Source organism: Dipteris shenzhenensis, chromosome 11 (genome assembly GCF_047967505.1).
Source record: "Dipteris shenzhenensis isolate YYH24624 ecotype China chromosome 11, Dip_SZ_1.0, whole genome shotgun sequence".
NCBI classification, from domain to species: domain Eukaryota; kingdom Viridiplantae; phylum Streptophyta; class Polypodiopsida; order Gleicheniales; family Dipteridaceae; genus Dipteris; species Dipteris shenzhenensis.
The window spans coordinates 21853342-21871328 of record NC_141606.1 but is presented as its reverse complement, the minus strand read 5'-3'; the positions used below and the strand labels follow the sequence as shown (position 1 = coordinate 21871328).

At 43.0% G+C, this 17987-nt stretch overlaps 1 protein-coding gene across 1 annotated transcript in view; it reads right to left on the bottom strand.

The window, feature by feature from the left end:
• Positions 1 to 699: 699 nt before the first annotated feature.
• LOC147896766 (uncharacterized) overlaps positions 700 to 17987 on the bottom strand; it is an 88672-nt gene continuing 71384 nt past the window's right edge. The window contains exons 11-13 of the mRNA XM_087381515.1: positions 14736 to 14810; positions 1440 to 1534; positions 700 to 1222 (exon numbers count right to left, since the gene is read on the bottom strand). Of these exons, the coding sequence (XP_087237641.1) occupies positions 1094 to 1222; positions 1440 to 1534; positions 14736 to 14810 (299 nt within the window). The 3' untranslated portion in view covers positions 700 to 1093. The remainder of the gene's footprint in view (positions 1223 to 1439; positions 1535 to 14735; positions 14811 to 17987) is intronic.

Below are 17987 nucleotides of genomic sequence, written 5' to 3'. Positions count from 1 at the left end.
GACAACGCCCAAGTATGTGTAAGAGTCAACTATCTCAACAGGGTCGCTGACGAAGAGGAACTGCTCTCGGTGCATAGCGGGTCTGGAAGTGTTGAAGATCATCACCTTGGTTTTCCCAAGGTTGACCTTCAAGTCATGTGTATCACAGAAGACCTGAAGTCCATCCAGGTGTCGCTGAAGACCAGTAGCAGAAGAGGATAGTAGTACTACATCGTCTGCGTATAGGAGAATCTGGATGATAGCCTCCACAAGAGAGCAGCCTGCACCTCTGAGTGTCTTGATGGTGGTCTCGAGCTCGTCGATGTAGAGGCCAAATAGAGTCGGTGACAAGGGACATCCTTGTTTGACTCCGATAGTGCTCGTGATCTCTGGGGTCCAGCTGGTGCCAATCCTGACCTGCCCCGTCACCCGCTCATAGAGAGCTACTACTGCCCAGATAATCACCGAGTCGTAGCCTAACTCCTGCAGGCATCTGATGAGTCGGGCGCGGGGAACGGTGTCGAATGCCTTGCGGAAAGAGAGAGAGAGAGAGAGAGAGAGAGAGAGAGAGAGAGAGAGAGAGAGAGGGGGGTAAAAAGCATTGTTTTACCCTCAGAAAGGTCTACAAAAAACCTCTAGACCAGAAAAACATCTTTCAGCAAGGCTCTATCGGTACCAACTATGCATGCTCCAACTTGTGTGTGTGTGTGTGTGTGTGTGTGTGTTCTCTTCCTTTTTCGGATGTCACTCAAGCAACCATTCTATGATTGCTTGTCCGTTCACCGCATAGACTTGCTGTCTACTCGTCTTATACTGAGATTTTCTGATTTTGTATTGGCTGATCTCCGCTTTGGGGACAGTCTTTTTGTGATATAAAGAAACATGGCTTTCACTAAAAAATGTGTGTACGCGTGTGAGTGTGTGTGTGCAAAAAATAAAATCCCATTCGACCGTGTCAAATGCCTTAGTGATTCTGTAATATAAAGCATCCAAATTTCCACCCCCCAAAAAAAAAAGTAAGTGTGTGTGTGTGTGTGTGTGTTTTTTTGGGGGGGGGAGGGGGAGAGAGAGAGCTGTTATAAAACAGAGAGCAATGATTCCATTTTGTACTCATTTACAAGAGACCTTTAGAAGGGCCCACCAAAGTCATGGCTTTCTCCAAAGCCTCTAACAATAGCAACGGGTGGAATTCCAGCTTAAGGTTCTCCTTTGGGTCCATTTTTTTGAGAACTTGGGACACAATCTGCAAATCATCAATGCATCAATCACAGGGGCATTGCAACGTGAACGTCCAAACACTAACCTTCCCTTCCAAAAGGAACAAAACACGAAGACAAAAAGATGGTAGTCAAACCCCTTTCCACATAATTCTGTGCCCTTCAAGCAGCATCATTAATGATAGAGAGAAGGCCATAAATGTGAAGCACAAACTTTGCACCATGAGTATGAATTCACCCTACCTTCCGTGCATAACCTCCGTACGCTATCCCGGCAATGGCAGCATGCTCAACGCTTTGTTCCTGGATTTCCTTGAAGGCATGCAGATTTCTTCCTCCTACATTAAAACATAGATGTAGTGAGCTCAGCATGTCTGCTTCACCCATTTTCTGTGACTCATTGATGAACAGTTACTGAAGCACACAACAAAATTAAGGTGAGATAACAATAAAAATAGCTTTAAAAGCCACTATAGAGGCAAACCACACACAGTATGAAATTCCATGTTTTCGCATTTCCAGTAGAAAGGATCCCCTTCCTTATGTATGGTTTGAAACCCGTACTTGTCTCTCCATGAATGACCCAAACCGATGCACTAGTCACGTTTTTACTCCACAAGATGCCATTACTTACGAGATTGACATTGTAGAATCTATATGCTTGTGGAATATCATAAGTTTCTATTGCCCCTTCAAATGCTTTTTTACAATTTTGAGCACTTTCATTCATTCACAACTATAGTACAACATAGCAGAAACATCTCTCCTATTTTGAAGACCGTTTGGACTGAAATTTTATGCATTTGGTACCCATGAAAGATCATGGAAAAGCTGATGGGTTGATGGTTCACAGAATTCCCAACCATGTAGCTCTTCATTGCAAATCTATCAGCTGCTGCTCCTCCCCGCCTCTCCCCCTGCTTCCCCCCCCTAGCTCCCCTCTCAGCCCCTCCCCTCCCTTCTCCCTGCCCCGCCTTGCCTCTTACTCCCTGGCTGCCCTTCCTCACTCCCTCGGGCTCTCTCTCCCACCCCCCCCATCACGGGCTGCTTCCCCCCGCGGGCTCTCTTGCCCCCCATCCCCCCCCCCCCCCCCAAACTCCTCCCCCCCGTCCCCCCTCCCCCTTCGGCAGGCTGCCTCCCCCCTGCCTCCTTCATCTGCCCCTCCTCCTTCCCGTCTCCACCTCTCCTCACTACCTACTCCCCCCCCACATTTCTTAGCTCCCTCCAAAAAAAGGGGGGGGGGATTCAGCTTACCCTTGTCCATTAGCTCACCCTTCTCCATTAGCCTTCCCACAGCAGGAATTTGTTGGACGGAGCTTCATAGTGTTTGAATTGGCCAATTCCATCCTCGATTGACGAATGGACTCTCAGTCAGCCAAAATCCTCGACCGCTTCCACCGGCTGTGAGAACCATCACTTTTTCGAAAGACGAGTTGCAGTAGCTCAAGAAAGACGTAGAGCTTGAGAGCTCTGAGAGCTCTACCACACTCTTTGCACGCATCTATGAATCTCATCCCACAGGCCAGAGATTGGATGCTTGCAGCTTTACCCACCAGCCTAGCCCCTCAACTTAAAGAGGTTCGCTTGTTGGGACGAGGTTTTTCCCAGGTAGTTTTCGATATTGCAAAGGCTGTGAGCATCTTGCTCAAAGCCGGCCCTATGCAACTGGGCCACAGGAGGATTTTGTTGGCACCCTTCACACTAGGCTTTGACCCAGTAGAACCTGTGATTAGCATATCATCCACATATAAAATCAGCACTAAAAAATCAGATCCACTCCCACGGACATAAAGAGTGGGCTTTGTGGGACTATTCTGAAAACCAAAGGATAGTAAGTGTGCATGAATTTTGGCATACCATGCCCTAGGTGCCTGCTTCAAACCATAAAGGGATTTTCTAAGCTGGCATACCTTGTTTTCAGAATTAACAACCTCAAAGCCAAGAGGTTGTGTCACATAAACTTCTTCTTGCAGATCCCCATGAAGAAAAGCAGTCTTGATGTCAAGCTGGTGCACTTGCCAATGGTGATGGGCTGCAATGGCAATGACACATCTAATAGTAGTAATCTTGGATGTGGGAGCAAAGGTCTCCTCAAAGTCAATGCCTTCATTGTTGGGCATACCCTTTTGCAACAAGACGGGCTTTGTGTCGATCTATATTGCCATCAGATTTCCTTTTTAATTTGTAGACCCACCGGGTACCAATGGCATGCTTGCCGGGAGGAAGATCCACTAAATCCCATGTGTGCTGGAAGAGAAACCTGCAGATCAGCATGGGATAGAGGCTAATCATTGCTTGTTGGAGGGCCTGCAAGAGGCTCATGTTGCTGGTCAAAGTCCCCCTCTGAGGAAGGAAGAGGTAACCAAGAGTCAAAGGCATCAAACATGTCAACTTCTGGCTTAGCTTTGCAATCCACAAGAGGAGAAGCCGAATGTTCAGCAAAGATTACATCTCTACTGACAATAATCTTCCCAGTATTTGGTTGGTATAACCTATACCCTCTGCTCTCCTGGCTGTAGCCAATAAATATGCATTTGATTGCCTTGTCATCAAGCTTATGTCTCAGCTGAGATGGTACATGAACATATGCAAGAGACCCAAAAACTCTCATGTGTGAAAGTAAAGGCTTCTTGCCTTTCCATGCTTCATAAGGTGTAACAGTCTTCAATGCCCTTGTAGGTGATCTATTCAGCACATAGTTGGCACAATCACTGCATCAAGCCAAAATTTATTGGGCAAGGACTTGGCCTTAAGCATGCATCTGGCCATCTCCATAGTGGACATGTTCTTCCTTTCAGGAACATGATTATGCTAAGGAGTGTAAGAAGTAGTGCATGAGTGAACAATGCCCCGTGAAGACAAAAACATCAAACTCCTTTTGACATATACTCTCCCCCCTATTTGTGTTGAAAGTGACAAGCTTGCATCCTGATTCATTCTCAACCATATTCAGTCACCTCTGAAAGCATGAGAACACTTCAGATTTGGCTTTTAAAGCATATACCCAGCAATATCTTGTGAAGTCATCAATGAGAGTCATGAAATATTTGTACCCCCCAATCGCATTTGTCCTCATTGGGCCACAGACATCACTGTGCACTAGCTGCAATTTCCTTTGTGAGTATTGTTAGCACATGTGACAGTTCCCCCACGAGGTGCATTAGCTAAGGAATGAAACAACTGTCTGCACGATGTGACGTGCTTGGAAGCACCACTATCAAAATACCAAGACTGAGCATCATTATCAGTAAACAATGCATCAACTTGCAAGGGATCAAAGGAGCAATGGACAACCCATGCCTAATCATCCTGGAGAGCATGTGCATGTGAGGCATCTGCTGGCTCATGGGATTCAATTGCATGTGAGGCATTAACTGTCAATCCTGCTTTCTTTTTCTCCGAAGCAATGCGTTTCTTGCATTCTGAAATTTCATGCCCAGGCTTGCGACAATAGTTGCATCTTTTCTTCTTTGACTTATCTGCTGTATTTTTAGATGCATTGGAGGAATTGCCACTGTTAGCCCCATATTTAGGCTTGCCCACAGGCTTGGAAGCCTCACCTCTTCCTGTCTGCTGTGAAGCAAATGCATGATCAGGAATAATAGCTTGTCTATTAGCTCGACTTTGCTCTTCCTGCAAAAGCAAAGTGACTAGCTGATCAAAAGAGTAGTGGTCTGGATTACCCATGGCCACTAATCGAAGGGTTGTAGCAAACCCTTGGTATGTATCTGGCAGTCCATTTAATGTGGTACTGACAAGCTGAGAATTTGGCACCACCTCATCAATATTGGCAAATTGTTCCATGAGGTCCTTGACCTTTGTCAGGTATGCATCCATAGAGTCACCTTCATTCATACTGACTTCCTGCAATTGCCTTCTTAAATATGCAACACGTGCCTCATTGCAAATCTGATAAAGAGAAGCCAATTTGTCCCAAGCATCCTTTGCTGTCCTGCAAGACCGGATGTGTGGAATAATGATTCTCTTGCATGATAAAGCAATATAGGAATGTGCATTTGCATCTCTTGCATCCCATCTTGATTGTTCCTGAGTTGGAGAAGCAGCAGCAAGGGTGCTAGAGGATAAGGCATCAGGACGAGTACCCTCTGCAGAGGACCAGCCACTGTAGCATTGGCTGGCCTTAGATCAATCCTAGAAACAATATTCCAAAAATGCCGTGCAACAAGAATGTGTTTCATGAGATAAGACCACATCGGATAGTTGGTGCCATCCAACTTATCATCTTCACGAAGAATGCCAAATAGATCATGATTGTTGCCAGCCATTGCAAATGGCATACCCTGAAAAGAAGAGACCTGTAAACACAAAAGCCTCAACGCTATCACTGCAAAGTTCTGGCTGTCCAAAAATGACAGCAAATGTCTGCGAGTAAATGTTCTGCAAATTCCCAGCCCAAATCAAGGGGCAAATGCAAATTTGACCCAAATGTGACTGTGTCACGCAATGTTCACTGCAAAAAACAGCAAATCTGGCAAAATCCCCAAATTTAATGAGGGCATATAGGCCAAAAAGAGAGCAAATACAGAAAAACCCCAAATTTTGCTGAGATTTTACAAATGTGACCCAATGTATTGCAATCTGACCCAATGTCTAGCAAATGTGACTCAATGTCCTGCAATTTGACCCAATGTCCTGCAATCTAAACAAGGAATTGCAGACCAAATCCCAAAACTCCAATCTTCTTGCAAGAAATTGCAACCCAAGGAGGTGAAAAGAACTGAAAGCCCCAAATTTGCCAATGTCCTGCAAAAGCCCCAGGACTGCAAATATCTGTAGATGACTGCAGTGAGACCCAGAAAAGGTGTAGCAAGCAAGAACCAAGTACCTGGTTCACAGCCAATGCCAAAACAAGTACAGAACCTGAAGACAGTTTTGCACGTGCGAAACTATACGGAACACCTGGAGCAGGTACGAGCTATACGATCAGCACTGCACGTATACCTGTATGGAATACCACTGTAGGAGCGGGTATCTTGTACGGAACAACTGATGTGCAAGTACTGTTGTACAACGCACGTACGACGCAGGTACAATGCAGTAACGATTGCACGGACCAAGTACTTTGCAAACACACTTGTACAGAACAAGTACAATGCACGACGCAAGTACACCGTATGGAGCAAGTACTACGTAGGTACATACGGATAAAACGGGCAGCTGGTAAAAGACGTATGGGATCTGACGCGGGATCCGTACGTATCTGTACGAACGTCCGTACAGTCATACGGACTGTACAGAAGGGGGCGCAGGGAGCAATGAAGGTCCGCGGACAGGAAGCAGGTCCAACCTGCTGGGCTCTGATACCACTGAAGGGGCAGTGTGCAAAAGAACAAGTACAGGAGTCGAGGAAGATAAGCTGTCACGTCAACTAGATTAGATGGAATGAAGAGTACATAGTACTTGAAGGTAGACCCTAGGACTAAGTGTCCTAGGTGTCGCATTGGACTAAATGTCCTATGTGGCATAAAAGGCACTAATACACTAAGTGCCTATAACTATGCCTACAAGGCACATACCAGGGCCCATAGGGCATCACTAGAACTGGAAGAAGATGGCCTACACTTCTACAGTTCGAGAGGCTATTGCTCAAGAAGCTGCCCAAACTTTAGCTGCCCTCCCAGTGATACCTGAGGTTACCCTCTGCTTACCTCAGTATTTTGCTCTAGATGCTGCCCTGATTGCAGTCCCCTCGCCTGAGCCTATTACAAATCTTCGTGGTCAGGGTTCCTACGAGCAGGCTCATCCTTCGTCCATATCTTCCCTCCTGGACAGAGGGAAGGGGGTTGTAGCCACAGTCTCTCCAGTTTTGACTGTAGGCAACCTCGATGCCAGGCTTGAACTTCAGGATAGATCTAGCGAACTTTCCGGATGAGGATTTCGATTTCGTGCCTTCCAGCTTCGGTGAGGCAGTGGTTGGCATTCCTTTTGATCCCAGGTTAAATACCTCCTCAGGTGGACGGGTTCTTTCACCCATGGATTTTCCTCCGCTTGCTTCTCTCCCTGGCTCCTTGAGCAGGACGTCTTTCCCCATTGAGGGATTTGTTTCTGCTACTAGGTCGGGTAAGGTGTTCTGTGCTACTTCCTCCCGCCGATGAGGCTTGTAAGTTGGAACATACGGAGCCTCAGTGGTATAACTCATCGTTGCCGCCATAGGAAACTTATCTGTACTTAGCTCCACCCAGGTGTTACAGGGGGCTCCGTTGTCATTCGTTTCATTCACGAGCACAAGCTAGATGCCAGAGATTGTTCCAAGTCAGATAAATTGCTTTCACGTCACGTTTTGGTCACATGCCTTGCGTACTAGGGCGGGGGACATTCATTTCAGATTCAGATTCCTTTCTCCTAGTAGTTGGACACGGTATCATTATCCCCTCTAGAGCTCAGTGGATCATTCTTTTGATTGGGGGACATAAGGTTGGTTTTCTCAACCTTCATGCCCCTAACAATTGAGGGGACCACGTCCTTCTATGGAAGGAACTTGTTTCTTGGGCCCCCATTGCAGATGCTTAGGTCATAGGGGTGACTTCATGGTGGAGTTGCCTTTTGATAAGAAGGGGCGTACAGAAGGAGGTATCCATTCCTTGGAAAGAGCAACTTGGGATGCTTTTTTATTTCAGTTCAGTGGCTGAGATGTTTGGTTGGATGATGCTTTGCACACTCTGCCACAGTCTCTCCAGTTCTCATGGTCGAGTAGGAGACCTTAGATACCCACCCATGCATGCATTGACAGATTCTATGTTGACGATTGGGCTTTGGATAGAGGTGGTTTGACATACATGGCTCACGAGGTTTCTATCTCAGACCACTTTCCAGTGGAGATGATGATTTTCGAGCCTCATAGTAGAGATCGCTCTGCTAGTCTTAGGATTCCAGATGTCTTAAATGCAAAGGACCTCACTGAGTCACTTTTATAGAATATATACCAAAATATGAAAAGAAAACCACTTTTAGCAAGTACACTTTTCCATTTAAACTTTTAAAAACACAAAATTCTTAGAAAACTGAAATGTATATTGTATATGTTTGCAATGCGGAAATGCCATAAAAGTGTTGTATTCTATAGATCAAAGAGCATATGATATGCAAAACACAAGAAAAGGAGGCCAAGCCTCAGGCTTGAGGGCCTCAATACAAAATAGGACCCGAGACTCTTGAGTCTAGTACATGGTATGAGAAAAAGAGAGGGTCAGCCCTAATGGCGAAGGTGGCATAGTAATAGAGGCCTCTCCATTATCCTATTGACCCTCATCTTGGTCTTAGGCCCCATCATTATCTTCATGCTCAAGAGCATCCTCTACTATATCACGGTATAGAAGCACTGGTAGAGATTCCCGCAGCAAGAAGCTTGTTTGTTTTTCACTCAAATTTGCTAGCTAACTTCAACAGCTTTTTTATGTTTCTTGTCCCTTCCCTTGAATTTTTGGATCCAAAACAAAGGCTGCAACCTCCAAAGGTGAATGATATTCTGTCCACTAAGAGGTTGCAAGAGCCCTCAACTCTTGCTTCCTCCAAGCATGTGAAGCATCTATACTTTGAATGGTCTCAATCATCCTATCGATCCCTTCATACACGTTCCCAATAGAAGGACTATCCACATTAAGAAGCCTCAACATCACAATAATAGACTTTATAACCTGAATCAAGAGGCTAGTGTCATACCAAAATATGTCAACCAAGACAATGGACTTAATTCTATGAGCCCTACACAGTTGTTTTCACACCATGCATTCCACTCATAAGAAACAACAAGCTTCCTCAATCGAGCTTTCTGCTTTAGAAGCTGCTTCAACATGATGAAATTATAAGTAAAGTGTGTGTCAAAATACGTCAAGAGATTCTTCTTTGGGGATATCTTGCAAGAACAACCAAAATGTAGTCGTGGACAGTGATCAAAGAGACAACATAATTACCCATATCGATGGTAAGATCCATACAATCCAACTTACCAATGTCCTTCAATAAATTATTCAGCCCATGTGCCATGCAAGAGTGAAGGTAAGGTAAGGGTACTTCTCTCCAAGATCTTCCCTGCTGCCCTGTTAGAGTTCTCACCATCAAAAACAAACTGAATAACATTATCAGCCCCCACATATTGAATGGCCTCCATCCAAATGCTAGCCAATATCTAGGCTGACTTAAATTATCAATAGCCTTAATGAAAACGTTGGCAGCTCTAGAGTATGCGATGATGCCTTGAATAGAGCGGCTCCTAGTGTCAATCCATCCATCTCCCATCAATGTTACACCACATTTCAACCATATGTCTTTGATGGGAGTCAAAGCTTGCTCTATGGGGTCTTCCTTGTTGCCCAAATTGTGGTGCGCCAGGCCTCACATGAGGGAGGAATGTAAGATGGCCAAAGGGTGCAATGTCCTTCACCATATTAATGAAGGATTCTGGGCTTTCACCGTGGATGGCTGCATTTACCTATGCCCTCCTCCAAGGACGCCATGAGGCCACAAGGCTAGACTGTGGTTTCTTCCCTATGGGAGAATCCACCAATTCCTATGTATTTGCTCTTCAGGATAGAATTCATTCTAACTTCATGGCTCTCATCCAATACTTATTGTCTTGAGCATCCTCAAAACTATTAGGTTCATCTATATCATACATTGAACTCATCCTAGCAAAGTTTGTTCCTCCTGTTCCTCTTGAACCAGCCCTTGTTCTACTGGATGGAAGGACAGAAATTGCTGTCGTGCAGATTATGTTGCAGCCATTTGGGGATTGTTCTAGCTTCCTCTGAAGCAACTCTCTCCTCTCCACTTATATTTGTCCAACTAGTACGAACCCTGATTTAAAGTGCCTATACTGACTATGTGATAGTCCTTTTCTCTATCCTAGACAATGAACTTATCATCTTGAAAAGTGTCAGCAAAGCCTCTTTTTCCAAAAGCGGATAGTGAATTCTTCTTAATCCGTGGAACATAAAGAGACATCTAGAAGTCATAAATTAGTCCCATCAACTAATGACAGCAAAGTCCTTCCAACTCCCTTTAAAGGGTATGAAGAATTGTTGGCACAAGACACACTCTTGCCAACTGGAACAAGCTGTAAATCAGCATACGAATCCTTCCTGGAATTGATGTGCCCGTATGTCCCATTATCGAAGTACTTTGACGATCAGCAATGATTTGCATTGGCATGCCCATGGGAATTGCATCCGAGATTGTTGCATTGGTATCAGAGCTTGGCTCACTTGCTTCTTTAAGAGGTGACGATCCAAGGCTATGAAGGTGGACCGGAAAGAAATGCGCAATGATAGATTGTCGAAGGAAGAGAAAGGCGAAGTCATTCCCAATTTTCACGTCTAATAAAATTTTCACTGATGAAGTCTCCGCTTTCATCTTGCCAAAACTGGATGAGGAAATTTCATTTGAAGCTTCTTTCATCAGCATCTATTTTCCATGGTTGTGTGTTGGCTTGTGGGCTTGGTTGGCGTCATGATATTATGAGAAAAAGAGAATAGAGTATGATGAAGCCTTTGCCCCACTTCTAGAAGGACCACCATCACGTGTTGTTTCATTTTAATTTGAATTTGGGTGGAAAGTACATAAGTTGGATATCAAAACAGCCTTTCTCCATGGGGACTTGCAGGAAGAAGCGTATGTGAATCAGCCTCTTTTTTTTTCCAGATGCCTGGCTAGGAAGACAAAGTATCCAATATATATATATATACCTTTGTAAGACTAGAATAAGTCTAATCATACAAATTTAGATTTTTTGTTGTTCTAAAGATCAAAAATCTACACGGAAAATAAAATAGAAAATGAAAGAGAAGGAAAAAGAGGTAAACAAAAACTTTTATGAAAAACAAAAGGAAGACATACTTAGCAAGCAAAGCAACACTTACGTCATCATCAGTGCCCAAGCATAAGCAGCTATACTTGGTTTCTAAAGACCCGCGGAATCTCTTGGGCAAACCAAGTGCTTACTAAAATGCGTCAAATAAACAAAAGAGAAAGAAAACAAGAAAAAAAGAAGAAAGGAAGCAAGTGACTAAGCAAAAATAAACAAGCAAGTCAAGAAACAAAATCTTCCATAAAACTAGAATAACGCTCTCTCTCTCTCTCTCTCTCTCTCTCTCTCTCTCTCTCTCACTCTCACTCTCACTCTTATTTATAGCATAAAAAGCTAAATGGCCCTTTACACTTATGTATCGACGTATCGTTTCCTACAAAGAGGCAAAAATACATTTCTAACTTAGAAAGCACAAGCATACTCAAACAAACTCTCTTTTGAAACTAAAAGAAAAACGGGCTATTCAGCTCCCCGCTTTTTGTTTTCAGCTTATGTTCAATCATTCTAAACATACCTAAGGCCGATACACCATAGATAAAAGACTTCATATCTAAGATTGTGCGTACTTTTTTCATTATTTTTCTTGGATTATACCTCTTGTGTAATAGTAAAGTGATCAAATTACTACATTGAGTGATAAAAGACTCCTTAGGTGTACAAAGGCGGGAAAATCTATGGAACTGGGAAGAAATGACTCCATATTTTGCCAAATTAGAAATGTTTTGAGTCAATGTGAGGCATTTTTATAATGTGTAAACCACTATATTCAAGCTGTTCACGTTTATTGTATATATCAACCTCTAATCCTATGGTAGATTGAGAAAGTCTAAGATCTAAGAAAACACAAGAATCCCCTCTTGAAGTGCAGTTCAGTTCACAAGAGTCACGAAGATAGATTCCTTCTCCAAAAGCACTAGCGTCTTTGTACATAAAGTCTTGAAAGTTAGGAACATCTGGTACAAATAAATCATCTATAAAATACCTAACTTGGCTAAGCTTATGTAAAATGATAGGCAAGTATTGATAGAAATAAAACGTTGCATAAACTCAAATTCATGAGTGAAAAGATAGAAGTTTGCTAAAAAGATGGCACAATAAGTGCCCATGGGGATTTCTATAATTTGTTGAAACAAAGAATCACCTATTGTGATGTAAAGATTATCTAAAAGCAAATCTATCCAAGAGCAAACATCTTCCACACTTACTACCTTTGTATGTCTTTTCTTTTTAGAACCTATGTCATGATCTTTATTTTTTAGCCACAAAAAGTCAAAGCATAAGGCTGTTTTCTCAACTTTTAGTACTTTGCATCTATCTTTGTCACATCTCAGCTTGAAAACTTCAGCCACTAGCTTTTTTATTCTAAACTTCAGATCTTCCAGCTCAATCTTTGTGTAAAGCGTGGTAAAATCATAGGTTTGAAGGAGAATAGGAGACTCTTTTTCTTGAATGCTTCAAGAGGAATTAAAAAATTTTACAACAGGAATCACTCCTACAGAGTCATTTAAAATCCAGCTTGAGTGCGAGGGGACATCTACCTCTTTTAATAAGTCTCTCCAAAGTTCATGGACACTAGGCAACATGGCTTTGAAGCAGTAGCTTAGCCATTTAGAGACATCCGTCAGAGTAGTCTCACAAGCAGCTGCAATAAACCTTGGCTTTTTTAAAGTTTTGTGAAACTTCTAAGCAGCACAAACAAAAGGTATACTTGGATTGCAAACAAGCCCAGAAGATTTGCAAAAACTCTGATGTTTTGAGATCAAATCCTTTTGAGAAACTAAGGCAGGGGCGTAAGTTTTGGCAGACGAGTTCACTTCTCTCAAAAGACACTCTAAGTAAAACTTTTTGCAAATAAAAACAAAGTTATTGGAACATTTGTCCATATAAGAAATGACAAAATTCCTATGGAATTTTCGAAGAAGAGTTTCATCTTCTTTAGAAAGATGGTTATTTTGCTTTGAGCAATTAACGGAAGGGACTTCTTCTAGTTTCAAAGCAACTTTCTTCAAAATCTTCCCTTTCCATTCTCATAAGATATTTTGAAATCCTAAACATTCTTCTAATTGCAAAACCAACTTTGAGATTCCCTTATCGGTAGTATTTAAAAGGCAAGACTCTTTAAAAGAGTACAATTGAAATTTCGTGTCTTTCATGAAAAGGTCTCTTAAGTTACTAGAAAGCAAAATCGAGGTATCAACTGTGACTACATGTCCTAAATCAGCATAAACGAAGCTTTGGAATCTCTTACTTTTACAACAACAAGGTTCTCTAAGGATAGAAGATTTTGAATAAGACACTTTATGGGCTGACACAAGCCCCACAGGATTGGTATGAGAAAATGCATACATATTTGACAAATAAGGCTCTCTAGAATAATCCAACTTAGAGTAGCCTCTATGCCAAGAAGGACTAGAAGGATTTGTGGATAGCCATCCTGTATGTGGATGATACGCTGGTCTCAAGCACAAGCGAAGAGAAAATTGTAGATTTCAAGAAACATCTCGAAGCTTCATTTGAGATGTTTAATATAAGGTTGTTACACTACTATTGGGCATTCAGGTGTACATGCAGTCAAATGAAGGCATTGTGCTAAAACAGTCAAAAGATAAACCAGGACTGTTACAAAGCTTCCATTTTCAGGGCTGCAATCCTATTTCAACTCCCATGGAGCCAGGGGCGAGGCTGTCCATGCATAATGCAAGTGAACCTCTTAATGCTGTTATTTACAGTCAGGCGGTTGGATGCCTCATTTATCTCTACAACACCCGTCTAGATATTCAATTCAGTGCATCGTAGTTGATCAAGTATATGTAGATCCCAAAGACACATCCCAAAGACACAGCATTGGTGTATTGTAAAGCGTGTTTTCAAATACTTGTGGTGTACTCAGTTTCTTGGCTTGTTCTGTGCCAAGGGGATGACCCTGATGTACATGCTTTAAGAGATTCAAACCATGATAGGGATTATGAAGTAAACCCCACTAGTAGAAATTGTTTCTTTATTAGCAATTTACACATTTCTTCGTTGAGCAAGAAACAATCCATTGTGGCAACATCATCTTGTGAAGCTGAGTACAGGGCAGCTTTCATCAAATCTTTGTGGTGGTTTAAAACCATCTACTCCCATACTCACTAACAAGTGTAGTGCTATTTTAGTGGCACAGAATCTTGTGTTTCATGCATGCACAAACCACATAGAGATACATTATCATTATGTAAGAGAGAGATTGCATGCAGGATAAATCAGTTTGATCTACTGTCCTACACATCGGAATGCAGCAGATCTTTTCACAAGGATCTATCCATAGAAAATTTTGTAGCTTTCCCACAAAGCTTTGGGCTTACTTATGTTTGGTGATTAAAATCACTCCTTGTACATCAAGACATTGTGAATGCATTGGGTGTTGGATATATTGTAATATTTAAGAAAATGCCCAATGCATTCATTAGTTAGGAGGGTTAGGGTCACTTTTTCCTTCTAAGGTTTCCCCCCCAACCACAATTAGTGGTTGAGTTTAGGTTTGTGTGTTTGAGGCCTTGTTTCAAGTAACCTAGGGTTTTAGGTTTTGTCATGTTGAAGATATTTTTAGAGCTTCTATTCATAACTCTTCAATATAAGCTAGCAAAGGCAGCCCGGCAAACAAGGTTTACTTTTCATCTAAATTGTCTAAAAGGAAAATATATATTGTCTTTGTTAGAGAGAAATTTGTCCATTACCATGCCGGTATAGGCCACATTTTTTTAGCGCCTCCACTGTACGTGCATTTGTACCACCCGCAAGCTGTAGAAAACCTGCACACATTTCCATCAATGACATTACTACAAGAATGAAAACCATTGGTAAAAATTACCAATGTTAGGAAATTTGTTACATCATTTCCTTATTCTATGATCTCAAAGGTTCATGAACGTTTAAGAGCTTGAAACATACATGAACAGCAAACACAACACTATACACACACTTTTTTAAAAAAAGTGAAAGCCATGATTGTTTATATTACAAAAAAGCCACCTCAAAGCGTGGAGCTATAAATTACATCAATTGAAAATCTCAGTATAAGCTAAATATACATCATGATGTATGTAGCGAGTTTGCAAACAATCAAAAAAGGATTGCTGCAGAGAACGCTTGAAGAAAGCGAACAAAGAAAATGTTGGATCACCAAAGACTTTACAATTCCTCTGTATCCATAAAGTCCAACGTGCCCAATAACGAACCCAAACAAAGAAAAGATCAAACTCTTGAGTGCGCGGATGAAACCCAAAAAGCCATAAGAATTTTCCAAAAGTAGGAGTCGGAAATCTCGTTCTCAACCACTGTCGATGAAAATCCAAGAACTCACACGAGGACGGGCAAACCCAAAAAAAATGAAGCACAATCTCCTGAGAAGTCAAACATCTGCAACAAACAACAGGAGCAATGTGTCTACTTGCCAGCAGTTGGCCAAATGGAAGAACCCCCAAAAGAACTCTCCAAAAAAAACCTGTTGTTGAAGAGAAACTTTATATGCCTAAAGTTGCCTTAGTCTCTTTCTCCAACACTTAGCTAGCCGATGCATTCGCCAAATAGAATTAGCCTTATCTAAAACCCAAGGCTGAGGTAAAAGGATTTTATATAATGCAGACACTGTGATCTGATGTAGCCTCAAAGGACGAAAGCAGGACTCTAAGGAAGTCAAAATCCAAACCTCCAGCCTATCCTGAAGTTCCAAAGGAGGAACTGGGACAAAAGGTGAAAGCATACAAGTAATTTTTTGCCATAGAGGACGATAATGAGAGCCCAAGCCATACCATGTGGCTGCAATCAAAAAAGGTAAAATAGTTCCATCATCATGAATGACATCCGCAACAGAAGTAATGCCTTTGAAGGTAATAAAATAGGAACGTCTAGGTTCCTGTAAAGCCAGTGGAGGCTGAAAAGCTTTTGACCAGTGAATGCTTTCAGCCCTCAAGGAATTTCCCATCTGAGAATCGCGGCCATGTCATTCCAAGCGAGAAAGGACGTGTTTCCAAGCAAGACGCAAGCTAGAGACCAAAGGGCAACCATGCAATGTGCCATCAAAGCAAAAGTGAGCGGCTGACCAAGGCAACACGGTTCTCTAATAGGGATATGAAGTCAATATAGGCGAGCAATCTGTACAAATAGCCAGAGTAAGTAGGCGAGTGGTCGCGGTCAAAGCGTATATCATGATAGGTGGAGTAAGAACTCAGTGGAGTGGAGGGTGGTGTGCGACGGGGAGTAGAAATGCTAAAGAAAAGGTAGGTATGATCAACCCCTGGAGGGAGAGGTGCTACAGTAAATCAGTGATGTGAAAGGGATCCCATGATATAATCAACAACGCTAGAACCTCCCCCATGTGGAAAACATGTGAAACCACCTGAGGCAGGCCATCTGTCAAGACCATTATAAATAATGAGATCATGCATCCTGGCAAGGTCTAAAAGGGCCTTCCTGTAGGATGTGACTGGACCTCGCTTGTCAGCGAAAAACCCGTAGCATACATGCATTCTCAAGGTCAATGTCTGGCAGTAGAATGAAATCAACCTTGAAGTCGAGGAGTAGTACCTCACGGGCGCCTATCCCCGCGTTGAAGTCCCCAACTAGGAGGACTTCTCCGTGGCTAGAAAAGTCAACAATGGACTAATAAAGAGCTGCAAATGGAGATGTCTCATCCTCATCTCGGGTATCTCTAGCAAAGTGGGAGGTCTCTGGAGGGAAGTAGCATACTGCAACAAACAGGTCCCGGCTCTCCAAGTGTCGGATCCGGATCCAAAGAAACCTAGAATGTGCATCTCTAAGCTCTACTGAAATGGTCCCCAATAGTGTGGATCTATAAAGGACTGCTACTCCACCTGACCCTCGCACTCCCCCTGTATCTCTCATCTCATCTCTGTGGGCAGTGTTGGCTTTTAGATGCACAAAGTAGATCATGCATGCAAAATAGATCACATAAAATGAAAGAACAGTATGAGTCGAAAACTTTTATTATTCCCACAAGAAATACTTAGAGACCTCCATGCATCAATACTGTGCTTGTTGTGGAGGTTTACAACTTGTAAGCAACAAGCCACAAAGGCTCACACACTCATAAGCTCGCAAAGAGCACAAACGACTGCTACAAAAGCAACTATCAACCTCAAAACACAAGCTTATGTATCAGCCTGATGGAGAGACGGTACCGACCCGAGAAGTGAGAGCAAAACGTCGCGCAACACCTCCTAGCAATCTCCTCATAGCTGCCAACAGTCAAGAGATCCGACTCTCATGGAGGAGCTCCACACCGACAGAGAATGAGACCTTCACAAGAACTCGAAGGGTTGAGACATAGCCGCCTATGAAGATCCACGTAGAAGCTTGCATGTAATAGTGCCACATGGCACTAGTCTTTTTACCACTCCATTAACCTTGGACTCGAGTCTTCTCCCCATGAGGACCAGAAGCTAGCTATATCCTACATACCCCCCCCTCGGCCTGGGGCCAAAATGGAGAGAACAGGTACTAACTATAACAGACTGTCAAACGACAAATAACCGGAACATTATCTACCATGGGACCTTAGAGAGTGGCATTGGATTGATGCTGCACCTCCCTCCCAATCCGGAGTGAGCTGCTGCTCCTGCCCGACCCTTGCTGCCCCCTCTCCTGTTGGGGTAAAGGCACATTGCCACCCCTTTATTAAAGATAGGACACCTATGACTGTCTTAAGACAGTCATAGGGTAAAACCTAATCCTAATAAAACTAATGAGTTTGTGGTGTGGCTCATCACTTCACACCCGCACATTTGAGTCTCTCTCTCCCTCACACTCTCTCCCTCTTGCTCTTCTTCCCCCTTCCTAACCCTTCAACTGGTATCAGAGCCTACCCCTCCCTCTCTATCCCTGTCTACCCACTCCCCCTACCTCTTTGCCCTAGTGGCCAGCAAGGCAGCAGCGCAAGGCAGCGCGGACTGCAGTGAGGCAGTGCGGGC